The sequence below is a fragment of the Apiospora aurea genome (assembly GCF_038362705.1).
Source record: "Apiospora aurea strain CBS 24483 chromosome Unknown utg000006l_segment0_segment0, whole genome shotgun sequence".
NCBI lineage: Eukaryota > Fungi > Ascomycota > Sordariomycetes > Amphisphaeriales > Apiosporaceae > Apiospora > Apiospora aurea.
The window spans coordinates 4,390,137-4,412,720 of NW_027117393.1; the positions used below are offsets into that span (position 1 = coordinate 4,390,137).

The 22,584-nt window shown below is 53.2% G+C and overlaps 8 protein-coding genes across 8 annotated transcripts; 5 read left to right on the top strand and 3 right to left on the bottom strand.

The window, feature by feature from the left end:
* PG986_009954 (uncharacterized protein) lies at window positions 1-957 on the top strand (the record flags this gene model as incomplete). Its single annotated transcript, XM_066846176.1, has 1 exon — window positions 1-957. The coding sequence occupies one exon, from the start codon at window positions 1-3 to the stop codon at window positions 955-957; it is 957 nt and encodes a 318-aa protein (XP_066698574.1).
* A 2,746-nt stretch (window positions 958-3,703) lies between these two features.
* Window positions 3,704-4,754, bottom strand: PG986_009955 (RNA polymerase II holoenzyme cyclin-like subunit; the record flags this gene model as incomplete). The annotated part of the gene is made up of 2 exons (XM_066846177.1): window positions 3,704-4,521; window positions 4,595-4,754. The coding sequence occupies 2 exons, from the start codon at window positions 4,752-4,754 to the stop codon at window positions 3,704-3,706; spliced, it is 978 nt and encodes a 325-aa protein (XP_066698575.1).
* Window positions 4,755-5,753: 999 nt separating this feature from the next.
* Window positions 5,754-8,184, top strand: PG986_009956 (calcium dependent mitochondrial carrier protein; the record flags this gene model as incomplete). The annotated part of the gene is made up of 7 exons (XM_066846178.1): window positions 5,754-5,916; window positions 5,997-6,077; window positions 6,166-6,373; window positions 6,539-7,281; window positions 7,338-7,384; window positions 7,442-7,560; window positions 7,635-8,184. 7 exons carry the CDS (start codon window positions 5,754-5,756, stop codon window positions 8,182-8,184), a joined length of 1,911 nt encoding a protein of 636 aa, XP_066698576.1.
* A 727-nt stretch (window positions 8,185-8,911) lies between these two features.
* Window positions 8,912-11,598, bottom strand: PG986_009957 (specific protease-like protein; the record flags this gene model as incomplete). The annotated part of the gene is made up of 2 exons (XM_066846179.1): window positions 8,912-11,112; window positions 11,244-11,598. The coding sequence occupies 2 exons, from the start codon at window positions 11,596-11,598 to the stop codon at window positions 8,912-8,914; spliced, it is 2,556 nt and encodes an 851-aa protein (XP_066698577.1).
* Window positions 11,599-13,711: 2,113 nt separating this feature from the next.
* PG986_009958 (uncharacterized protein) lies at window positions 13,712-15,235 on the top strand (the record flags this gene model as incomplete). The annotated part of the gene is made up of 1 exon (XM_066846180.1): window positions 13,712-15,235. The coding sequence occupies one exon, from the start codon at window positions 13,712-13,714 to the stop codon at window positions 15,233-15,235; it is 1,524 nt and encodes a 507-aa protein (XP_066698578.1).
* Window positions 15,236-16,235: 1,000 nt separating this feature from the next.
* Window positions 16,236-16,754, top strand: PG986_009959 (uncharacterized protein; the record flags this gene model as incomplete). Its single annotated transcript, XM_066846181.1, has 2 exons — window positions 16,236-16,365; window positions 16,525-16,754. 2 exons carry the CDS (start codon window positions 16,236-16,238, stop codon window positions 16,752-16,754), a joined length of 360 nt encoding a protein of 119 aa, XP_066698579.1.
* A 1,091-nt stretch (window positions 16,755-17,845) lies between these two features.
* PG986_009960 (T-complex protein 1 subunit beta) lies at window positions 17,846-18,828 on the bottom strand (the record flags this gene model as incomplete). The annotated part of the gene is made up of 2 exons (XM_066846182.1): window positions 17,846-18,515; window positions 18,632-18,828. The coding sequence occupies 2 exons, from the start codon at window positions 18,826-18,828 to the stop codon at window positions 17,846-17,848; spliced, it is 867 nt and encodes a 288-aa protein (XP_066698580.1).
* Window positions 18,829-21,127: 2,299 nt separating this feature from the next.
* PG986_009961 (uncharacterized protein) lies at window positions 21,128-21,889 on the top strand (the record flags this gene model as incomplete). Its single annotated transcript, XM_066846183.1, has 1 exon — window positions 21,128-21,889. One exon carries the CDS (start codon window positions 21,128-21,130, stop codon window positions 21,887-21,889), a length of 762 nt encoding a protein of 253 aa, XP_066698581.1.
* Between the last annotated feature and the right edge of the window lie 695 nt (window positions 21,890-22,584).

The window sequence follows — 22,584 nt, forward strand, 5'->3', positions numbered from 1 at the left end:
ATGTCCAGCAAGAGCGTAAAATACAGCGACGGCTCCAGGCCGGGACATAAAGGTCGTCATGATCACGACTCGGGAGTTGGTTCGTTGTCAAGTGAACAGGCTAGTACGGGAGGGAGACCTGATCGAAGATTCACAGCAGAAGACATTGAGCGCCAGCGCCGCAGCCCACGTGCACTCCAAGAAGCCCTCCGAGCCAAGGACGATGAGATCCTCCAAGTCAAAGAAAAGTACAATGAGCTGTTGGCCGCCAACAAACAGCTCCACAGTGACCGAAGAGGCTTCGAGAAGGACTATGCCAAACTATGCGACGAGAACTCTGCTCTTCAGGCCCGCGAGTCTCAACTCCAGGCCCGCGTCAACGCTCTGGAAGTCAGCAACGAACAGCTCTCGTCTGAAAACGAGAAGCTGACTACCGATAATTACAACCTCAAACGTCGAATAGGCACCACCACCAGTGTCACATCTGATTCTGACTTCGCGATGAGTGGTGGCCTAGGGGAAGGTCTACCTCACAGGACCAGGAGCAGGCGGGAGGGCAAGCACCAGAGCCCAAACATGGACAACATGAAAGACCGCATCAAGCCGCCAACGGACGAGCCTAAACCGTCATCCAAGACGTCGTCCCATGGCCGACGCCGCAGCATGAGTTCCACGTCAAAGCCGCCATACATTGAGGAACAGCCTGTCGATGATGTTATCTCGAGACGACCACCCGTGTCGTATTCTGGTCAATACAATGCGCTCTCGTACGACAATTATACAGCAAGCACGATGGGCACTGTCTCTTACAATCAACTGCAGCCAGCCAGGGAGTCGAACATGCCCAGAACCGTTCCAGATTCAAGGTCATCGACTAGTAGCTACCAAGAGCCAACTGGCAACTACGTAGCTCATCCTCTGCCACAGCCGCCAGCACCAGATACTAGGCGTCATGAGCATAGAAGGCCAAAGCACTAAATGTATCATTCTTGGTATACTCTACGTTGTTTCGAAAGCGGACGGCCGGAGGAATCAATACTGCACGCAACCGGTTTGACTATCCCTGGAGGGCGAAAGCGAGGAGCCCCCTGGCAGCAGCCCCGCGTTTTTTTCCCGCTCGAGACGCAGGCAGCCGTCCTTTGAAAGCGCCATATCTACCGCCACGACGACACCCGAAGACCAGGTTCCCATCAGTTACATATTTAACCTTACTACTACTCGCGTCCCGGCCCGTCGCAGCGACCGTGCCATCGCTGCTCGCCGGCAATTCCATGTCGTTGTTTCCTACCAAACTCGGCAATTGAACGGTTTCTGCAAACATCTTTCCAGAACACCAGCCTTGCGCGTTTCTCCCCCTTGACCGCACTTTCATTCATGTATGCCACCATCATGTATTGTTTCTGCCTCCTGCTGTACCACCCATGATGGAGTACTCCAAATCCCCTCCACCCGCCACTCTACCGTTACAACGAGTGGCTTTGTCCGCCCCCGCCTTCACCGACACTCTTCTCTTCTTGGTGTTGGAGGAAGTGTTGTGCAATACCATCCTGCCTCATCGGTTTGACAACATCTGGCATGATGCATGACAACGTGTCTCACTCGGGCCAACCCCTGCTTACCCACCACACCCCGATTCGGACGAGGCATACTTGCAGTCCTCTTTTAGGGGAATACGGGATGACATGCATATCTCGGGTGGTGGTGCACACTGCATGCACTCCAATATCTATCCAAGGACACACCGCCGCGCGACGAAAGGTAGCCGAGAATGCCTACGGTCAGGCTGAGGCTGTATCGTTGTCCACAGTCTGCCTCAAGGCTACCTACCTGCATGCATGCAGCATGACTTTATTGCCTTCGGCGTTATTGCTTGCTTGTACTTTCCGTTTACGTTTTCCTTATTTGTCAGACGACTCGCTGGTTTATCAATGGTGCTTCTTCGGCAGTTCTCCTCGCTACCGGTGAACTCTTCTGGCCACAGACTCTGCCTCTGGCCGGAGGCCCGGGTTTCAACATTGGCTCTCGCCTTGGAGCCTCGTGTGTCTCTTTTCTTTTGTTCTGGCGTTGTACATTATATCCCATATGCCGTGTGTGTATCTTTTTTGGGACTTTGTATATTTTGGAGTATATGGAGCGACAACACTTATTGTAGATACCCTTCGCCCGTGTCAGATGATGAGCAATCCTCGTCACATCGCGGCAGACTATATGGTTTTATTTGGGAAAGAGGAACGGGGTACTGTTGATGGAGCGCAAGGGACTGGACTGGTCGGGTATTGAGATGCTTGTTACTATGAAAAGACATGCGATACGATCTCTTGCACGGGAAATACCTGGGGCGATACTTGGAATTTTGATATAGACCAATAGAAGCTGCGTCTGCAGGCCATGTCATTACGACATTCATCTGATCTGATCGTATTCCCGTAAGATGTGCCATGTTAACGATCACTATGCCGTTTGAACGGTTGTTCGACTCCCACTGGTCTGCCTTCGGAGGCTACAGCGGGTCCGTGACCCAACTTCTCGCATGGACTTCACCAATCGGTTGAACTAGCACAGACATACTGGCTCTGTAATCGTTCTGAGCAGTCTCGGAGGGACCGAAGAGCAGCAATAGTTGCCTCGTGCCGATAGCGGAAGCTCCTCCTGTATTAAAATTTCTGTTTGAATTGGCCAATTGCCGAATATTCAGTTAGACGCAGCGGTGGATGTTGTAGGTAGAGCCGCGACAAACCGAACAACACTGAAGCTATCCACGATTTCTACGTAGTCACGAATATTCTGCCCCGTCGTGGCGCTAGTAAACAACCATAGCTTCTTAGTTTAGTCGCCGGTCTAGTATACCGGCCGGAGATTTTGCTATCCATTCTAGTCTCGTGGTCGTGTGCGACTTGACTCTCCAGACATCGCCGCGTATGGGATTTATAGTCACGCAGGTAGCCAGCAGGCAACCACCAACCAGCCCGTCCAACATCGATCGTCCCAATACTAAAAATTCAAGAACAAGAACGAAACACGAAGCGACGAACGGTGATGACATCTGGCAAAAAGAACAAAAGGTAATGTCCTGGGGGAGACTCGAACTCTCGACCTTTGGATATCTGAACTTTTAATTCAGTCATATTGAAATATGAGACCAACGCTCTAACCAACTGAGCCACCAAGACAGTGCTTATGTAATTGCTTGAGATTTTATGTTGTTATGAGAGAATATGTACAGCAATGGGCTTTACGCAATCATCCAAACATTTCGAGACTGAGGTTCAAATGCTGTGTGTGTATGTGCCTCCATGTTCATTCGGTCATACGCCACCCATCTGTGTTTTTTTTCCTTTCGTGGGAACATTCAGATGGCGTATAGGGTAGAAATTTTGAAAAGGGAGCTTGGACTTCAATTAAGCTTATTCCAATCGGCAACCAAATTTGAGACGTACAAATTTCAACGACATCCTAAGACATTGCATTCAGCGCTGCCAGTATTAGCGACCAGCTCGCCAGAGTATGTTTTTACACCTAGCTAGAAACACGCTGTCTTGCATCCCTGGTTTGAGAGAGCCGTTGCATTTGGGGGCGGTAGTACTCTAAAACGTCGTTTAATTGATTAAACCTAACACAATCTACCGACGGCATGCTCGTCTTCCGAGACTCCAAACCAGCAGCAATTATGTTAGTTGCCAATTCAGCCAGATATATGTTGCACTCGTGTCGCAATCAGCCATTTCTAGGCCTTGTCTAGGCCTCTAGCTTTGATAAAGCGGTTAATCTGATCTCTTGTTGCTTTATCGTTGTACTGCTCGTGAACCTCATAAAACGAAATCATCTCTTGTGTGCAGTCGACCATGGCCTCGATATCGACTTGGCTCTCGGCCACAAAGGCCGCGAATCGCTGGACCTTGCCGAACCGAGCTTCTTGCTGCTTGTCTTTGTCTGTCGTACCGGGTGCTCCCGGGGTGGTCTGCCCGCTGCTGGCACCGGTGCCGCCTCCTGCCATGCCTCCCCGCCCGACCTGAGCCTGAGCCAGCGCGGCCCCCGCCGCCGCGATATTGTTCGCGGCGGAGGCGCCCGTCATCGAGTTGGGGCGCAGGACGAGCGAGAGGAGGATGGCGGTGAGGGCGACGATGTGCGGCGGGTAGAGGAGCGGCAGGTCGGTGACGTAGTGGTCGTTGATGATGGACCAGGAGAGGTTGATCTCGTCCTGGGTGAGGTAGAAGTCGGACTGCAAGGTGGCGAGGGTGCGGTAGGGCTGGTGGATGATGAGCTGCGAGTTCATCTCGGAGATGAGGAAGAACTCGCACTCCCCCAACCGGGACGTATCAAGACTGAGGAAATCTGGCCAGAGGGAGCGTGCCTCCGTAGCGACAAGCCTAATGTGCTGCGGTGACTCCTCCATCTTACAGGCCAAGTATAGCGCCGTCGTGATTACGAGGTAGGGGTTCGTCCGCCGGATCTCGACCTTGCAGTAGAATCGTTTGATGTAGAGCTGGGCAGTGGCGATGACTTGCTGTCGGACGCTGAGCCTCTTTCCGAGGCGAGCAATTTCTAGATTCTCTGTTAGGTCTCGGGGGGCGGTTCCCGGGGGTAGACCCGGTGGCCAATGGGAGAGGAGTCTTACGTTGATTGAAGTAGATGTACAGATATTTCCAGTCGGGAAGGGGATAACTCTGTACCAGTTTCGGGTCCTCGTCGCACAGCTTCTCGCGCATCTGGGCCAGTTCCTCCTTAGAGAACATCCAGTAGCGACGCTGGGTCGACTCCCAGAAACTGGCCGCCATGGTGGGCAAGAAAACGGGGGTTTTAGACAGCAAATGCAGGAGCCCCAAGCAGCTCAGCTGCTCGAGTGAGGATGTTCAGAGAACAGCCAAGGGAGCGTCATGCTGTTCATCCGAGCCGACGACTAATCTACCTCAATTTCCTCGACAAGCTTGCATGCAGGACGAGGCTGGATTGAGGGGAGCTGGAGCTGGAGCTGGAGCTGGAGCTGGAGCTGGAGGACGGCGTCCGAGGAAAGGGGGGTACAAGCGGAGGGCAGGACCAGCAGCAGACAAGGGACGGGCGGAGATAAGGTTGGCCGGGCTGGCCAGTGAAAGGGTGACGGATTCCTAATGACACAAGACCGAGCTTCAGAAGCGGGAGCAGTGCAACGTTATCTATTTTTGGGTGTACTGTGAACGATGAGTGTATCAGCGCGACAGGGACAGTGCCAGCAGTCACGACCGTGCACGGCGGGCAGCTGAATGGCGCTGTAGCCGTATTCAGTATAGCGCATTATAGCGCCATCTAGCGAGGTTTAGTGCTGTTGCTAGCGGCTGGCGTCCCCAAGCTTCTGAAGTACGCCCCAAGTGACGCCAATCTCAATGGATTTTCCCGGCAAGCCGTCAGCTCGGCCAGCAACCGGATCCCTGTAGTCTTGGTAGTCTTGGACGCCTTTTGCCGAGCAGCACCCCTTCTCTCCTCTATTGAAGCTTGAACCCAACCAGCCTGCGTCTTGATGTGAAAATTGGATGCTTTGGAGATCGCTCCGACCCCGCGACACGCCGATTGACATCTCACTCACCCTCCCTCTCTGTCGGCCACGAGGGTGATGAAGACAGCGCCCTTTGCAAGCAAGCCCAAGTCAAGACGTCGACGACCTTCCGCCCGCCCGCCAAAACCCACATCCACACTGCTTCCTCTGCGCCATGCCTTATCCGTAACAATACGCGACAACTGTGTCCTGCGATCGCCCCCGAACAAGACAACCCACCGATGACGCGCCTCCACACAGGCCAATCATGAAGGCTTCGGATGCGATCACAGAAGTGGGATTGACCATGGAGGAATCTCAGAACCAGCGCGACGCTCGCCTGGAGCAATTGTGGAAGAAGCTGGACTACCAATCCAAGGGGGAGCTGGACTGGAAGGGGCTGCAGCGTGGCCTGCGCAAGATCGACCACCGTATGCGTTATCATCTTCTCCCCCGCGGGCTTGCACGATGATATAGTGTCGCTGACACCCTCCTTTTTCTCTCTCTCCAGCTTTGAAAAATGCAGACGACCTGCTCAAGAAGATGACCAAGCTGGTCGACGCCAATGGCGACGGCAAGATCCAGTACGAAGGTGAAGCTTCCGTCCTGTCGCCTGCCCGTACCCACTTCTTCTCTCGCTGCTGTCTCCTGGTGACTGACATCTGGGAGTGCCGCAATAGAATTCCGGACCTTTATGCAAGCAACCGAGCGCCAGCTATACCTGCTCTTTAAATCGATAGACCGTGACAACGACGGTAGACTCGATAAGGACGAGTTACAAATTGCCTTCCAACATGCGGGTCTGGCTGTGCCGTCGCGCAGACTCCACGCCTTCTTCGAGGACGTGGACTTGAACAAGGACGGCTACATCAGCTTCGATGAGTGGCGGTAAGTCTTGGTGGTGGTGGTGGCTGTCTTTTCCCAACACTCGGCGTTATTATGGCTTGAGCATGTTTGAAAGAGTGCCGGCCCTGGGGCTCATGGCCGCTTCGGCTTGTCGCATTTGCCCCATTCCTCCGGTGATTATCAGCTGATGGTGTGCTTGGTATGCAGCGACTTTTTGCTTTTCATGCCCAACAATCCGGCTAGCACGACTCTGGGCGCTGTGTTCACTTTCTACTCAGACGTGGTGGTGCTCAATTCCGAGGGTGATTCAGTCATTAGTGATGAGACTCTTTCAGGTATAGGTACGAAGTTCAACTTCCTTATTGAAGCTCTCTTCGGTTCAATTATAAGACTGGCCTCACCCCCGGATGCGCCAAAGTCTGTTCGGCCACCCACAGACTCACCACACTCTTCTTCGCACTCGACGATACGCCTTTCCCAGGATGATTCTCAGACACATAACGCCCATTCTGCCACCGAATCCCACCAGGCTGGCACCGCAAGTCATCACGGTCATATTTCGGCAGCCATGTCTACAACCGTCAATCGTGCTGTTGCGCACGCTCATGCACCAGCATCACGACACGCAGCCGATGTCGACGAATCCTGGGAACTTATTCCGGAAATGACCGAGGACGACAGCGAAGAAGAATTTGGGCTGATGAACTACCTACCGGGATTAGGCTACTATATGGCTGGCGCGGCTGCGGGAGGTATCTCCCGTACCGCGACTGCGCCACTCGATCGTTTGAAAGTGTACCTGCTCATTAACACCAAGTCGAGTACCCGCGCCGCCGTCGAGGCTGCCCAGAAGGGTCAACCAGTAGCTGCTGTCAAGAACTTCAACCGCTCTCTCACCAGAGCCTTTTCGGAGCTCTATAGAGAAGGCGGGCTGAGAGGCTTATGGGCAGGTACGTTTCAAGGCCGATGAACTAGCCTCGGATCTTCATTGCTGACCAACTACTAGGAAATGGCCTGAACGTCATCAAGATCATGCCAGAAACTGCCATCAGAGTATGTATCAGATGATGACTTTACTTTGTCAGCAAACCTTACTAATTACCCCTTCAGTTCGGGACATACGAAGCTGCCAAGGTGGCCTTGGCTAATTTGGAGGGACATGGTGATTCGCTTCATATCAATCCGTGGAGCAAGTTCATCGCAGGCGGTGTGGCTGGCATGACTGCACAGTACGTCTTATCGCACCAGCCCCAGCCCCAGCCCCAGCGCAGTTATAGGGATCTGGCTTACTAACAACATCTAGACTTTGCGTATACCCCCTGGATACTCTGAAGTTCCGACTGCAATCCGAATACGTCCGCGACGGCGAGCGAGGTCGAACATTGCTGTTGCGGACCTGGCGCAAGATGTGGGCCGACGGTAAAACTGCTCCCTATCGTGGAGTGACCATGGGACTGGTCGGCATGTTCCCCTATTCGGCGCTCGACATGTTCACGTTCGAGTTTCTCAAAGAGCGCTACGTCCGATTCGCGGCCAAGCGCAACGGCGTGCACGAGGAGGACTTCCACCCGGGCGCACTCATGACGGGCTTCATGGGCGGCTTCTCGGGCGCGTTCGGAGCCACCGCCGTCTACCCCCTGAACGTCCTCCGCACCCGACTCCAGACCCAGGGCACCACGATGCACCCCGCGCGCTACACGGGCATAGTAGACGTGGCGCGCCGGACGTGGCAGCACGAGGGCCTCCGCGGTCTCTACAAGGGCCTCACGCCCAACCTGCTCAAGGTCGGGCCCGCCCTCAGTATCACCTGGATCGTCTACGAAAAGGCAAAGATCCTCATGAACTTGCACTAGCACCAACACCAGCATACACCCAAAAAATATAGATTTCTTGGCTGTCGCACAACCAACCAACCCAACAAAGAAAGAGCAAGATGAGCAAGATGAAAGAAAGTTACAGCACACACAGTTCTGCATTGGTCGGCGTTGCTTACTACTGGATATGGATTTGATATTTGCCTTTTCTTTTGCGCACAAGATGAGATCGCAGCAGGTACTCTGAATTGAAGATACCCTTTTGACATGCACTTAACTGTGGCCATGCATGCATGCGCCGTTTCTGTTGAACTTGCAAATTCCGTGATTCAAGTATTCTACAAGGTTACAGGTAGTTATAGAGTCTTCAGAATGCAGGCACGAAAATCACACTGAGTCACAATACTTGAAGAAATAGAAATTAAAGGCAGTTGATTGACGGCTTTGATGCTACCAATACCTGTTGCTGAGATAGTCACCAGCAAACACCATAATCGTATGCTTTGCACCGATTGATAATAATGCCCGATTGTAATCGGGCTCTGGGCAAGAACACGTATGTACCCTCTATGATATGCCTCGTTCTCGTGTTCCCCGAGAAGAAAAGAAAAACGCCCAACTCCATATATATGTCGCATCAATGCTCGGAGTATTACCAAATCTCCAAGGTATCCAGAATAATTCCGCCTATACGCCCAGCTGCAAATGCGCAAGCCAATCCAAAACGCCAGAACCGAAGCGGTAATCCGCTTTCCATGTCCTCTCCTCATAGATTCTCCAAGCTGAAGTCGCCCTTGAAGCCGCCATTCAAGAGCACTGCTGCAATTCGCCTCCTTTGCAGGGGTAATTCAGCCTCACTATAAGTATTCGGGTCGAGACCGAGGGCAATGAATATGGAATTTGTGATGACGAACATTCCGCAATCATAGCCGTTGTGTTGACTGGGTACGTGTAAGTCGTCGAGAACGTTCCATTCATTGGACTTCCATCTAGCTGGCCCCAGAAACACCTCAATGAACCCCAGGGCCTTGAACACTTTCTGCTCGCCCTTTCCGCCAAACGAATCGATATAAGCAACCTCGCGGCGCTGTGGGCGGATCAAGATAAATGTCCAGTGACTGCTTTCGTTGATGGGCATGATGATTGTTTCAATGTCGAGGAAGTTCAGTGGTGTCATACCCCAAGTACGTTTCATCATTCTCTCCTTGTTCTCTGGCCCCTTATCGCGTAGAGTGGTCCAGAAGAAAGTGCCCAGAGCAACGCACTTTGGTGTATCTTGTTTCAACACCAGACCGGCAGATTTGTTGACGGCGGTTGCTAGCTCGGTCAAGGCGGCCTGGACGCAGCTGTCGTTCAACCATTGGCCATCTGGAATCATCCTGTTGAAGTCTCTCGGGGTCATGGTCACGGCTTCTGGAGGAGAGCAGGTGACGTTGGATTTCTTCATCGACTCCGCCACTCTCTGCTCCCATTCTTCGCTAAGATCCGTGATCCAATTCCGCTTGGGTTTGCGCAGCCCAAGACCTCTGAGTTGGGCATTCCATTTCTCTGCCTCCTGACGAAGTCTTGCTTCTTCCTTTGCTTTCTCCGCTGCAATGCGCGCTTCCTTTACCCGGCGTTGGCGCTCCTCTCTCTGCGATGTGAGCTCCTGGCTTTTCAAGTCGCTCAAGCCCAGTTTCTGCAATCCGGGAACGAGTAAATCCTCGTCATGTTCGAAGAAGTCGACGCGTGTCTTAAATTTAGGTTCTGGGTCGGACCTGCTGGTAGTGCTGATCGCTCCATTCTGGGCGGTAGTGCTTTTGAGCTGCTCGGAGCCAGTCGACGTCGAACTTGAGGTTTGATCAGAGAGCTCGGTCGAAGACCGCTGGAAGTGGAGTTTCTTGGCCCAGCCGCCTCGAACTTGTGTCGAGGACCGTGTGTAGAAGGCATCAGATCTTGGTGGTGATCTAGTGTTGAGCAGGTAGGGGTCCTGTTTCGTGGGGTTTTGGCTGTCGGTGGTCTCTTCGGATAGACCTGACGACTGTGTTGAACTCTGTTCGCTCGGTTCTGATATCCAACTGCCTGGCATGGTTTGTTCTGAACTGTGGTCTGAAGAGTCGTCGGTAGAAGGTTCCGAAGAATCCTTGCCCTGGGTTTCCGTAACACGTCTCCGGGAATCCATGACGGTGCGAGGAGGGTAGCGGTGGAGGGCTCGTTTGGCAGCGTTGGAAGCAGACGAGGATAGACGAGGTCGTGCGAGGATAGATGGGTAGGTTTTAGCGATCGGCCTTTCGCCGGTATATGCCATGTTCTCGTTCAATTGGGAAGAGAATCCCATATGTTCGTTCTCTGAATTCGCCACAACTTGTGCAATAGAAAGGGCAGGTGTAGAAGTATCGTCTATTCGTCGACGCTTAGGGGACTGACGTGCTTCATCGGGAACGATCTGCTGACCGGCATTGTTCGTGGGTATGTAGCCGAATTGAAGACCAATGGTCGAAGCGGCGGTCCAGATTACCTTGCCCGCAAGGTCTGAGAATGCACCGAGGAGGCTCATAGCGGGTGAAGTGTGATTGTCCCCGTCCTCAGGATCTCGAATGAATAGTGGTCCTGGGGTGAATTGGCCGGGAATAGTGGGGATGTTCAAGTTCAAGGGGGCCTCAGTAAACTTGACGTCTTCTTGCACGGGATCACTGAGCGCCCTCTTCCTCCTTGAGCGGAATTTGGGAAGATTGGACGTAGTATGGCGTTCAGTGGCAGGTGGCAGGGTAGGCAGGGTAGTAGCTGTGTCCGACTCGGGATCACGGTGCTCTTCTTTTGAAGGCTCGGCTTTCGGTTTCAGTCCGGCAAGTCTGGCACGTCTGTAGATCCGCTTGCGGCGGTAGTAGGCAGTCGTGCTGAGAGCGTCCGAAACTTTGGCGGTAGAGAAGTGGGAAGTCCCCTCCTCAAGGATTGGGTCTCCAAGAGCGGAGATGATCCGGATCTTATCTCTGTCAGAGAATCTCACTCTGGGTGAACGACCGAGTCGAGATCTGTTGCTTGGAGCTAGAAGCAGAGTTAGTGATCGTGTATATCGGATAATGGCGATGCCATGTAGTGGGATAACAGTTTGGACTTACCGTATGGCTCACTCTCCTGAATTCCGTAGCGTACTTCGATGGCCTCCTGGCGGGCTTCCTTCTCTTTGCGGTGCGTGTGTACTTCCCAGATAATTCGGCAGTAGGTACACGACGCACGGTGGTTGGCGTCCTTGGAGCTGTGCAGCTTCCTAGCTGCGCCTACTCTCTCTTTGACGCGTTCCTCCTGGGCTCTCTGGTGTCGTCTGAGAGTGGCCGAGCATTCGTCGCAACCACGGGTGTGCAGGCGGTCGTTCACGTTATGCTCGTTGTCCCACTCAAGGGCAGACAGCGAGTAGCGTGGACGCTTCCCGGGCTTCCCGCGAGGAGGGGTGGGAGGTTGCAGGTGCTGTTCCATGGTGTCAGAACTAGTTGGTTGTTTGGTATGTGGAAGGCGCTGTGCGCAATGTGCAGTGTGCAGTGTGCAGTGTGCATTGTGCAGTATGCAATAGTGTGAATAAGAAGGAACAAGCGGTGCTTGATGTGTGTGTGTGTGATGGCAAGTGGTATGATGGTTTGGTGTTTGAATGTGTGTCTGTGATGGAAAGTGCTTGCAAGTGTAGCTTGGTTGTGAGAGTGAACTGGGAAAGTGAAGTGAAGATGGGTTGGTCTGAGTTGAGTCGGACTGGTCGAAAGATTGGAATAAGGAGGAAGGGCCCAGCACAGCAGCGTTGGGCTGGTTACTAAACCGAGGCAGCAACCGAGGCAGCCGTTGGGCAAGCGGACGCGTCTTGCTGGCCATGGGTGTCGCGTCTTCCAGAATGTGTTGCGGTTATTCCATTTGGTCCGGAAGAGGAGGAGTGGAATAAGCGCCGCTCAACCCGTCGCTCAGGGGAGCCACCACATCTTTGCCCAAAACGCCACCAAACCCAAGCTGCGCAACCGCAGACAATAAGGGAAATACACCTACATATTATTTATTACGGCTCCTGTTTACTGCGCGCGTTCAGTTGATGGAGTTTGAGCCTCGCGTGAGCTGGGTGCGCGGGAGTTGAGGCAGTCAGAAGAGTGACGGTTGAGGATGAGGTTACAAAATCCGGCAAGCGCCAGCCATGCTAATTGGAGTTGGGAGGTTTAGAGAAACGCTCAGGCCAAATGACAGTACGGGAATTTACAGCTAACGCTTTTGAGCCGCAACCAGCTGAAGTGGGGCGCCTGGGGGCTGCTGATCTGAACACCCCCCCTGCCGTACGACCGACCGCGCTAAGCCTCTTTGAATAGCTTTCACTTCTCCAACCTGCCAACGTCCACTCAACGCTGCAGCTGGCCGTGAGACTCACTAGCGCTCAATCTGTACGAATGAAGGCCAGCTGCGACGGCTGAACAGAGGTGACACTGTAACAATGAGCTAAAAACAATGATTTTTTGCCATTTTTTACTTCAACCACACCCTTTACACACCGATTTATACGCCCCCAAAAAGTAACAATGTACCCTCGTCGCCAACCATCGTCCGAGCCAGCCTTTGAGCCAGCTTTTGAGCCAAAATCGACATGCGCAGCATTCGAGCCATCGTCACCAAACCAAGCCATCGTCACCAAGCCATCGTCGTGGAAATGTGTTGATTGTGTACGATTGATGCCAATTCCTTCCGATCGACGCGAAATCTAGGTCGTACGTCGATTTTGGCTGGCTCGAAAGCTGGCTCAAAGGCTGGCTGCGACGAGGGTTGACGATGAGGGTACATTGATCTTATCGATAGGGTAAAAAGCAGCTAGAATTGACCGTTGGGGGGTAAATCTAACCGGTTTTTAGCTCATTGTTACAGTGTCACCTCTGTTCAGCCGTCGCTGCATTAATTGATTGATTCGACGCCTGTATGGATGCCACAATTTGTTGACATGATCAGTCACGTCGGTTAGATGTCACGCAGCTGTCAATTGGGGTGGCACCCTGGTGGCTGTCGCTCGGCGGATCTCGGCTTGCTGGCATGTTCATCGTAGATCCATCCGCAAATCTGCTGGTGTAAGGCACCTTGAATACTGGACCGATGGCATTTGGCCCACCCGTCACCGCCGACCGTATATGCATACATGCAAGTAGCCGGGCGATCATCCAGAAGGAGTGAACTTTGCACCTGGGTATAGCACTCTGGCGCCAATCAACAGCTATTGCCGTCATGCAAGTTGGCTCCAGCGGGGGACCATGTACATTAAGATGTATTTGATGGGTAGGTAGTATACTTCATTTCTAGGCGTCTTTCAGTACCTAAGGTTAGGTGAGTACCTACCTGTCACTTGTTTGCTTGCCCAAGTGCATATCCTCAATCACACCCTGAATCGAACCAACTTGATTGGTGATTTGATCCATGTCAAATCTGCAGCAACGATGTTGGCTTCAGCGCGGTTGAAGGACCCATTAAAGTAGCGGACAACCCTCCCCTCTCCATCAGATCTGACAGTCCAACTCATTCACACAACACACCCACACCCATCTTCTCGATCTCTCACCCGACCCCGTCCCCCGAAGCAATGCCATCTCTTCTCGACCTCCCGCCAGAGCTCGTCGATTTGATCTGCCAGCGGTGCGACGAAGCCAGCCTCCTCGCCCTGCGCCTGGTCGGACGAGATCTTGCGGCCAAGACGTTGAACCAGGTCAAGGCCCGGTTCTTCACCGACGTTCAGATCTTCGTCACCAAGGACGACCTGCAATGGCTGCGTGACGTGAGCCAGCACCCGACATTCCGCTACTCCGTCCGCAAGCTTTGGATCCGGCCATGTCTCTTTGAGAATCGGCTACTACTGAGCTACTACCAATGGGGCCTATGCAGAGAATTCCGTAATGTAGAACGACCCGACGACGTCGATTGGCGGCCCGAGCAGGGGTACCAGGCATACAAGGACGCCATGGGGGACTACCTCGAGCTGGTCACGACGGAGAAACTCCACGATGCCCTGCGCGACTGTATCGCAGGCTTGCCCAATTTGCAGCATGTCCATATTTACCAAAAGCGTATTGATGATGTTATGGTATGTCACGGGGATCCCCCTATACGGCCGACAATCCCCAGGCGGCGCGTCTGGGAGAGGTTAACCAACAACATTGGTTTGAACCCGGTTGGTGAGGACTTGCCGATGCCGCCTCGCTTTGTAGAACAGCCCAATACGCATGCCTTCGTATTCATGGCCCTATTAAAGGTTTTAGCCGTTGGGAGGTCCGCTAGTGTCGACGATGACGAGTATTCTATTGATACATTGGACTTGTGCTCCAGTCAGGATAGCGATTGTGGCACCGTCAGCCTCGGGTATATTGCCCTTTCCGGAGCCGACTGGTCGGAATGGGGCCCGGCTTTCCAGCATCTCAAGTGTCGGCATCTTTGCATCTCCCTGTGTTCATACCCGGAGGGTGCCCATCCTCGTTCATCGGAACCGCTCGGCGGTACAGATTCAATCTTTATGCGTGCATTCGCCGAGACCACCCCTCACCTAAAGTCCTTGATCTTACAATATCAAAATCAGGGGCCAGCGGGCTTCATAACATTGTCCAAATCTGCACGATTCACGCGCCTCGAAAGTCTGGTCCTCGCAGAGTTCTACACCACGTCCAACACCATGATCGAATTCCTGCGCACAGCGGCGCCTACGGTCCGGCAACTCCGCATTCAGAGAGTGATCCTAGCTACCGTTGACCGGGCGCTCTCTGTGAGGCAGCAGCGTTTGCCACCGGAAGAGATAAGGACAGCCTGGTACCAGGTGTGGAACTTCATCAAAACCTCCATGGAGGACCTGCAGTTACTGTACTTTAATATACCCACTGTGCCCGAGCTGCGAGTGAGGAACCCGCTCCGTGGACGAGTAGGTGGCTGGCACAAGGGTTCAAGCGTTCCTACGAACTGTTACGATGCAGCGGTAACAGACATGGGACTTGCGGAGTGGATTGATCAGCTAGGCTTTGAAAATGGAGACGATTGTGAAATTGACCTTCACGAGTTTGATAAGGAGGAAACCCCGTCGCTATGGGAAAGCGACGAAGCTTTGGATGACGAGGAGGGGTGATGGGTAGGATTTGGATGGCAGAGAGATGAAGATGAGGAGGACGCGGGATAACGCAATGGTAATGGTCGAGTGTGAATAGTAAAAGTAGGGAGGATATAGGCGACAAGGCAAGTGGTATCAGCCTAGTACCTAGGCGCTCAATTTTTATTTTTGGCCGCTGTTTAGAACCTGATGAGAAGTTGCCAGCCCTGACTGACGCTTGCAAGTTGACTGCATTCAACTCCATGAGACCGGTACACACATCCTAACGATGGATTGGTTATTCGCGATACGGCCTGCCGTGGCGATTGAGCCATGAAAATGTGTCCAGGCTCCTTTTGCTCGTCACCTGGAGGCGTTGGACCCCTTCGTGGCTGTTCTTATATCATATTGATCCCATCTTCATCCGATGTTGTAGACTGCCTACATGCAGCCCCCTCCATCTCCCGTCTTCTGTGCATGGGACGACGACCAGCCAACCTAACCCGTTCGTCGGGTCTGCCTTTCAGTATCAAATAAAACATTGCGATGTTTTTCTTCAATAAGCATCTCTCGTCGGCATCCCCACCAGTTCAGCTCCACTCCATGTGAGTTGACGGGCTAGCGGGGACTAGCCAACTGCTTTCACAAGGGGAAAATGGGGCAAGCTGGCAAGCTCTCTTTGGAAACGGGGAGCTCTCGGCATTGGAAATATGATGGTTATGGTGACGTCACGAACGACATAGCCAATGATTACGTAGTAGCTGAGAAGACAAAGCATTTGGCAGAGCTCCTCTCTCCCTCTCTATCTGCAATTGATAGCTACATCCTCGGGTAATACTCTCCTGCCTCTTACTTTCTGCTCACCTGTGACTGGCCCGAATTCCTGGACCAAAATTCTTCTCTATTGAAAATCCCATTCTTCCTCTCACCCATTTCTACTCTACCCTCACATCCCAATCGACAAACTCCCAATACCAAACGACCTTATTCCTCAACTCTGCCATCTCCTCATCACCCTCCACCACCACCGCACATCACAATGGCTTCCCGCGTCCTCTTCAACACCACTGCCGCAGCTCGGTCTGTCGCCGCTGCTGCCAGCCGGCAAACGCTCGCCCAGCGAACAATCGCCACCACCTCCATCCTGAGGCACAAGGAGGACCACCATCGTAAGTGTTTTGCCTCGTAACGACAACCAACTCTCCTCCCAAGTACCCCTCCGTTCGCCCGGACCGCCCTCCGAGCCGCCTAATCAACCAATGGCACTCCCACCTCCATATACCTCTCCCAAGATCCTAAACTGACAAAACTCTTCTCCGCTGCAACAGACGGCAACGGCCACGACCAAGAAAAGCACAAGGCCGACCTCCTCAACAAGCACAAGGACGGCAAGGGCCACTGGAAGCCCGAGCTCGCCTCCAACAGCGAGGAGGCCGTCAAGGCCGACCGCTCCACCGGCGGCGCCTCCAAGGAGGACATGTCGAAGCTGCAAGAGCAGACCAAGAAGTCGGCCGAGGAGACGCACAAGGCCGGCACCAGCATGCGCGATGGCCTGTAAGCCAATCAATGCCTTCCACAAAAATCACTTTCCAACTCTCTTGATATTACAAAGTTGAAAGAATTTTTTGCATTGCATTGTCCCACCTGCATTCCTTTGTCTCCGTCTACGTCTCTGCATTTCTTATTGCATTGGTATTTGGGGTTTCGGTGGGGGAGGCCAACTGTCACATGTATGTTGCTTGCGCAAGCGAGCGAACGTGGGGGTAGGGGTTGAGAGAGAGCGCGCGTGTACAGCACATTTTGCTTGCGACGCATACTCTCCGCATTAGCGAGTCGATGGAAAGGCTCGATAAGCTGCTAACTCGTGGCCTGACCTTCAGGACCTTCGACGACGATGTCGGTTCGACGGAACAGAAGGCACGGTAGGGAGAGATGGACGGAAGAGTTCCCCGACGGAAGAGTTCCCCAACTCGTTCCCCCTAATTACTGGCTGGACGATCAGACTGTACTGTAAATATACCCGAGAAGCAGTTATAGAAGCACTTGCAAGTTCAACGTCTTTCATCGGTGGAAACGTGACACTTATGATATTCAGAATGGGTGTAGGCTGGATTGCTACTACGTGTTCAAGTGGTTGGTAATGCTCTAGGCTTCAGTAATACGGACACAACTTGTGGCATGGTGATAGTGGTTGACATCCCCTTGGTGGTGACAACGCTGCTTTGATATAATAGGTACTTTCCGCAAACAATCGATAGGTGTATTCAACTACCTAATCAAGCATCACGTACAGTACGATAAGCGTGATATTTAGTATAACAAGCATCATATCAAGGCGCTGAACAATCCCCAACCCGTACAGGACTGTATACCATAACTGAATGGCTTTGTCGCCGTGAAGGGGTTACCGCTCTGCATTGAGTAACATATAATCCTAAGAGTGACATAATCAAATTCATCGCCTAAACGCCCATCCGATGCAAATGCTGTAAAAGAAACTGTCCGACTCCATCCCTAAAACCCCGAAAATAAAAACCTCCGCCTGGTTGATGCGCCCATGGACCGCACCAGCAGCGCCAAACACGTCCTGGCCATCAAGGGCAGCAGGACGAGCGGCAGGACGAGCGACAGGGCCAGAGCAGCTAAGATCTACTTGATCAGCGCAATGAGCAGGATGAGGACGATGATGAGGATGACGATGGCCATGAGCTGCTTGTTGTCGCTGGCGCTGCGCGTGATGCGCCCGACATGCCCGCGCGCGCGGTCGATGCGGCCCTGGTGCCGGTCCACGGCCTCGTCCACGTCGTCCAGCATCGCCACTTGGTCGTCCAGCTCGTCGCCGATCTGCATGCTGAGCTCCCTTTGCCGCGCGATGGACGTGCCGAGCGCGTCCAGCTGCTGGTCCTGCTGGTCCATGATCTGCTGGTGGTACGCGTGGATCTGCGTGTTGGTCATGTCGTCCGCCTCGTCCCGGTAACCTTCGTTGTCGGGCTCGTCCCGGTACCGTCGGTTGCCGAAGAGCTGGGCTTCGAGCTCCGGGTCGGAGGACGATTGCGGTCCGGAGGCTGACGGGTTGTCGGAGAAGCGCACGGTTTTGGAGGAGTTGCGCTGGCCGGCTTTGGGGCGCGAGGCACCGCCTGCTGAAGAGCCGGGCTTCGGCAGGGTAGTCGCATGGTCGAAGTCAGAGGCGAGAGTGGGATCGTTGGGGTGCGTGAGGGTCGACTGGGTGGTCGTGGAGGAGAAGCCGTGGAACTGTGCTGTGAGGTCGTCGTACTGCTGCTTCAGACCGGGCAGGTTGTCGCCAATCGTGAGAGCGCCCCTGTGATTGAGAACGAGCATTAGCTTTCTCCTGGTCAATATCCGGATTGTCCGGGGGAGCCCCGAATTCCAACCTCTCCGCTCCCGGTACAAAAGAATTGGTTGGTGGCGACATACTCTTCATCCCCTGCCTCCTCCAAACGCTTTTGCTCCTGGTCCAATGCCGTGAGGCCATCTCGGAACTGGTCTAGCGATTGCGAAATGGCACCGTCTTTCGATCCAGCATCAATGTCGAGGCTTTGCGCCCGTTTCCGTTCGAGCAACGACAGCTTAATGTGGTCTGCGAGCAGAAAGAGCTGGTTTGCACTCGGCATGTTTGCGATTGGCCGCCGATTGCGAGCGAGCGAGCGGCAGTCAGCGAGTGGATCAATCCGACCGATGTTGTTTCTCTACTGGAGCGAGCGTATGGGGGAGAGGAAAGCCAGCCGGAGGTACAACGGATTGATTGCACTTGACCACACACAAATGAATAATGGTTCGTCGAGAGATGCTCGAGACAGTTTCGTCAGATGATTAGGACGAATGATGATGATGCAGTTGCGAGACAATGCATGTGGGTGGGATGGAGGTGCTACTGCTACGTCTCGCAGTTGTGCGAATAAAACTGACCACCCTCCAATACAGCCAAATGAACAGAGTGATTATTCCACCGATTGATTCAGCAATAAAAGCAGAGAAAAATGTAGAAAATTGCCTTTTGAATAACACATCCAATTCCGATTATTCTCAGTAAATATTACTTTTCTTTTTTCTTTTTTTGTGACTTGAATGAGGTGGGATTACTTAGGCACATGGCTTGTTTCTACCACCACGAGTGCGCTACGTACGCGGCGGCCGTGGCGGCGTTGCAGGCAACTGCTATCTGAATGGGGCATAGTGCAAAGCGCATTGTCGCGCATTACCCCTAATAAAGCCAGCCATCCGACCTGAGCTGTGTCCTTGACAACTCACTGATGCTCCAGACGGACAATTCACATAATAGCCATCCATCGCTAATGGAATATGCTGAAGACGTACACGTCGTTAGCCTCTACCATACTGTCAATCAATGTTTTGTCAGTTTATAGTCTGGATGGGCGATACAGGTTGTCCGTCACTCGGGATCAATCTGAGATGAACCGACCCCTTGTTCGTCGTCTAACTACCTGTAGGTATTCAGGCCAGACTGCAAAGAGAAAAATTGGGCTTAATCTTCCGAACATGTGATGGGGGGGGGTCTGTACTGATATCAACTGGGAGGCAACCTTTGTTGTGTTTGTGGTAAAGCAGCCAACCTTCAGTTACGTACCTCCTTGATGCATCAAAACCCGGCGTGGCTCAGCTACAGCTGAAAACCAACCAAGGCGGATGGATCCCACTATCACACTCCCGCCAAGCTATGTGTGCGCAAGTCTGTCCCCGAGAAGATGTGTCTCCGAGAAGCTGGGGAGATGGCGTGTGCGTTATGTATATACCAGGGGTTCGACGTATCAGATTGCTGAACACCGGCACTCGAGTCAGTTCACGCATCTGGACCTGCATACCCGGTGACTGACACTCGGGCAATAGGTTGCTAGACTTGACTCGAGGTGGCCCAACTCAGCAATGACACGCGATAGATAATCTATCTGAGTCCGGTGAGGTGTTCTTATCAGCCTTACTGTCTTGCTTTTAGAGCTCAGTGGGTAGACTTGTGGTAGGAAGTAGATGGCATACTTCGATGTTGGGTGGCGTGATTGCGTGTACAGACTGACTGCTAGAAACCAGCCAAACTCAGATATATGCGTAATTCAGATCAGAGTCTACCCCATAAGTCTAGAAGGGTACACCATCGAGTAGTCCCAAGTTAACCAAAATCATCTCTTCCTTACAATGACGGATCATCTAGGGAGAGGTCTTGTCATAGCCTTTACTCACCAAGGTGCTTCCCCAGCCATTCGATGATCATCTCGAACCTACTTAAAGCTTTCAGTTCAACATGGGAGGTCCTCCATTATCACGTCATGTTTCTATGATTAGATTTAGACTTCTAGCTCTTGTTTCATGCCTCCAATGCGCCGCGCAGAGCCGCCTTCCTCGTAAGATCCACCCGAAAGGCTATACTCTTGGGCATCCCCACCTGTAGGGCATACCGTTTCTGCTATATGGACGCGAATCCACTATCGTTTCAACATATACTGCACCCAATATCTAGAGGCTAGATCCGATAGGATCCTGCCAAGCAGATGCCAAGCGATCAGCGGTCGTGCTATCCGTAGCCTTGGGAGGCGCTGGTAGGCTGTGTTTGATGCCTCTTCATATACTCGAAAAGAATAGACTCGCGATTTGTCGCTCCAGCTTGGCAAGCTCGACAGAGGATCATTCTCCACCTGACCCCAAGGCAGGGCACTCGGAGAGTTCGATAGAGCGATTCGTGTAAACGAGATGCTGACCATGAAAGAACATTCTCGAGGTCCAGAAGGCGAACAGGAAGCTTGTGGTCCTCCCCTCGATTCCTATAAGACATGATGGTCCCTCGACTCGTCAAGGAAATTTCTTTTCATCATCTCACCAACCTCACCAATCTCACCAACACACTTGTTCGCTATACGATAGCAGCGTTACTCATTGCAATAGATACCACACCAGCCCAAGATGTATTTCACGACAAAGGCCCTCGTCATTGCCCTCGCTGCAGGGGCAGTGGCCATGGCCGCCGACACCCCTCACGGTGGCGCCCCCGGTGCCCTGTCCAAGCCCAAGCACGGAGGCAACAGTACCAAGCTCACGCCGCCACCTCCAGGAGCTAAGAAGGGCGCTGATAAGAGAGACTTCCTCGGCATCCCCTTCCCCAACATCACAGGCATCTTCAAGGGAATCGGGGCTCGTGACGAGGAGGGAGCCAAGCTTCCCGGTCCTCCTCATCATGGCGGCAAGAACGCGACGAAGCTGCCACCGCCGGGTGTTAGGCGCGTTAGAAGATCACTCGCCAGGTCAAAAGAGGACTGCGGAGAGCTGCCTGGGGGCAAGAACATGACGATGCCGGAGGCAACCAAGACCAAGCGCCAAGAGGAGGAGGACGACGAAGACAAGGCACCTAAGGGCGACGGTGGTGAGAGTGAGGAAGGCGAGGAGGGCGGCGTGGGTACGGGCAGCGACGACAAGGAGGCCGACGATGGTAACGGCAGCGGTGCTCCTGAGGCAGAAGACGAGGAAGACGATAAGCCCAAGAAGCTTGAAGGAAGCGGCGCACCTAAGCCACCCAAGGGAAGTGATGCTCCGGTTACTGCCGCCGGCTCTGCTCCCCCGCCCGCGCCGAAGTCCAACGGCACCATGCCTCACCCTCCCGGCCACAAGGGCGCCGGGAAGCGGAAGGCTCGCAGCCCCGTGGCCTTGCCCATCCGCTTTTGGGCATAGAGCAAGCACACCATCGATTTGTTCGGCCTGCTTGAAGCAGCTGGCGGCAACAAGGCGAAGCCTTGACGCTGGGGGGTTCGTTCCGCGGAGGACGAACTATCAACCTATCTAACGACTCATGTATCGCGCGCGCATCTTTTGGACTTTCTTCACCACCCTCGTTTTGTACTTTTTTCGGTCGTCATGGGGTGACGGGCGTGTATTGTACACGGCTGGCCAACTTGGCCATGCTGACTTCTATATGGCTTCAAGTACATATAAGAGATTGTAGATTATATATACTGGGGATGGTCCAGCACTGAAATGACTTTCAACTGTTTTGTCTCATCTCTGTGTTTGTGTAAGTGATAGTGATCTTCCACTGAATGGCTGGTGGGGTAACCAAACAGGGCCGCCCTAATACCTAAAACCCCCAGTATCTAGAGTATGGGCCTCCACTTAGCAGGCCTTTAGTGACAGCTACGGGGGGCTACGGGGCTCTTGGGGGCCAATTAGGTGCCTCTGCCCCTGCCAATTGGGATAAGCTCGCTCTTCCTACTCCGAAATTTTTTCTCGAGATCGTGTGAGCCGTGCATGCATTTTCTCCTCCGAGTCCGCAGCACAAGCATCATCACACAATTTTGCTTCCCTTCGTCCAAGCCCATTCATTCCCTTCTCTTCCTACTACCGCACCATAGTAGCCCCGTCCCTTGTCC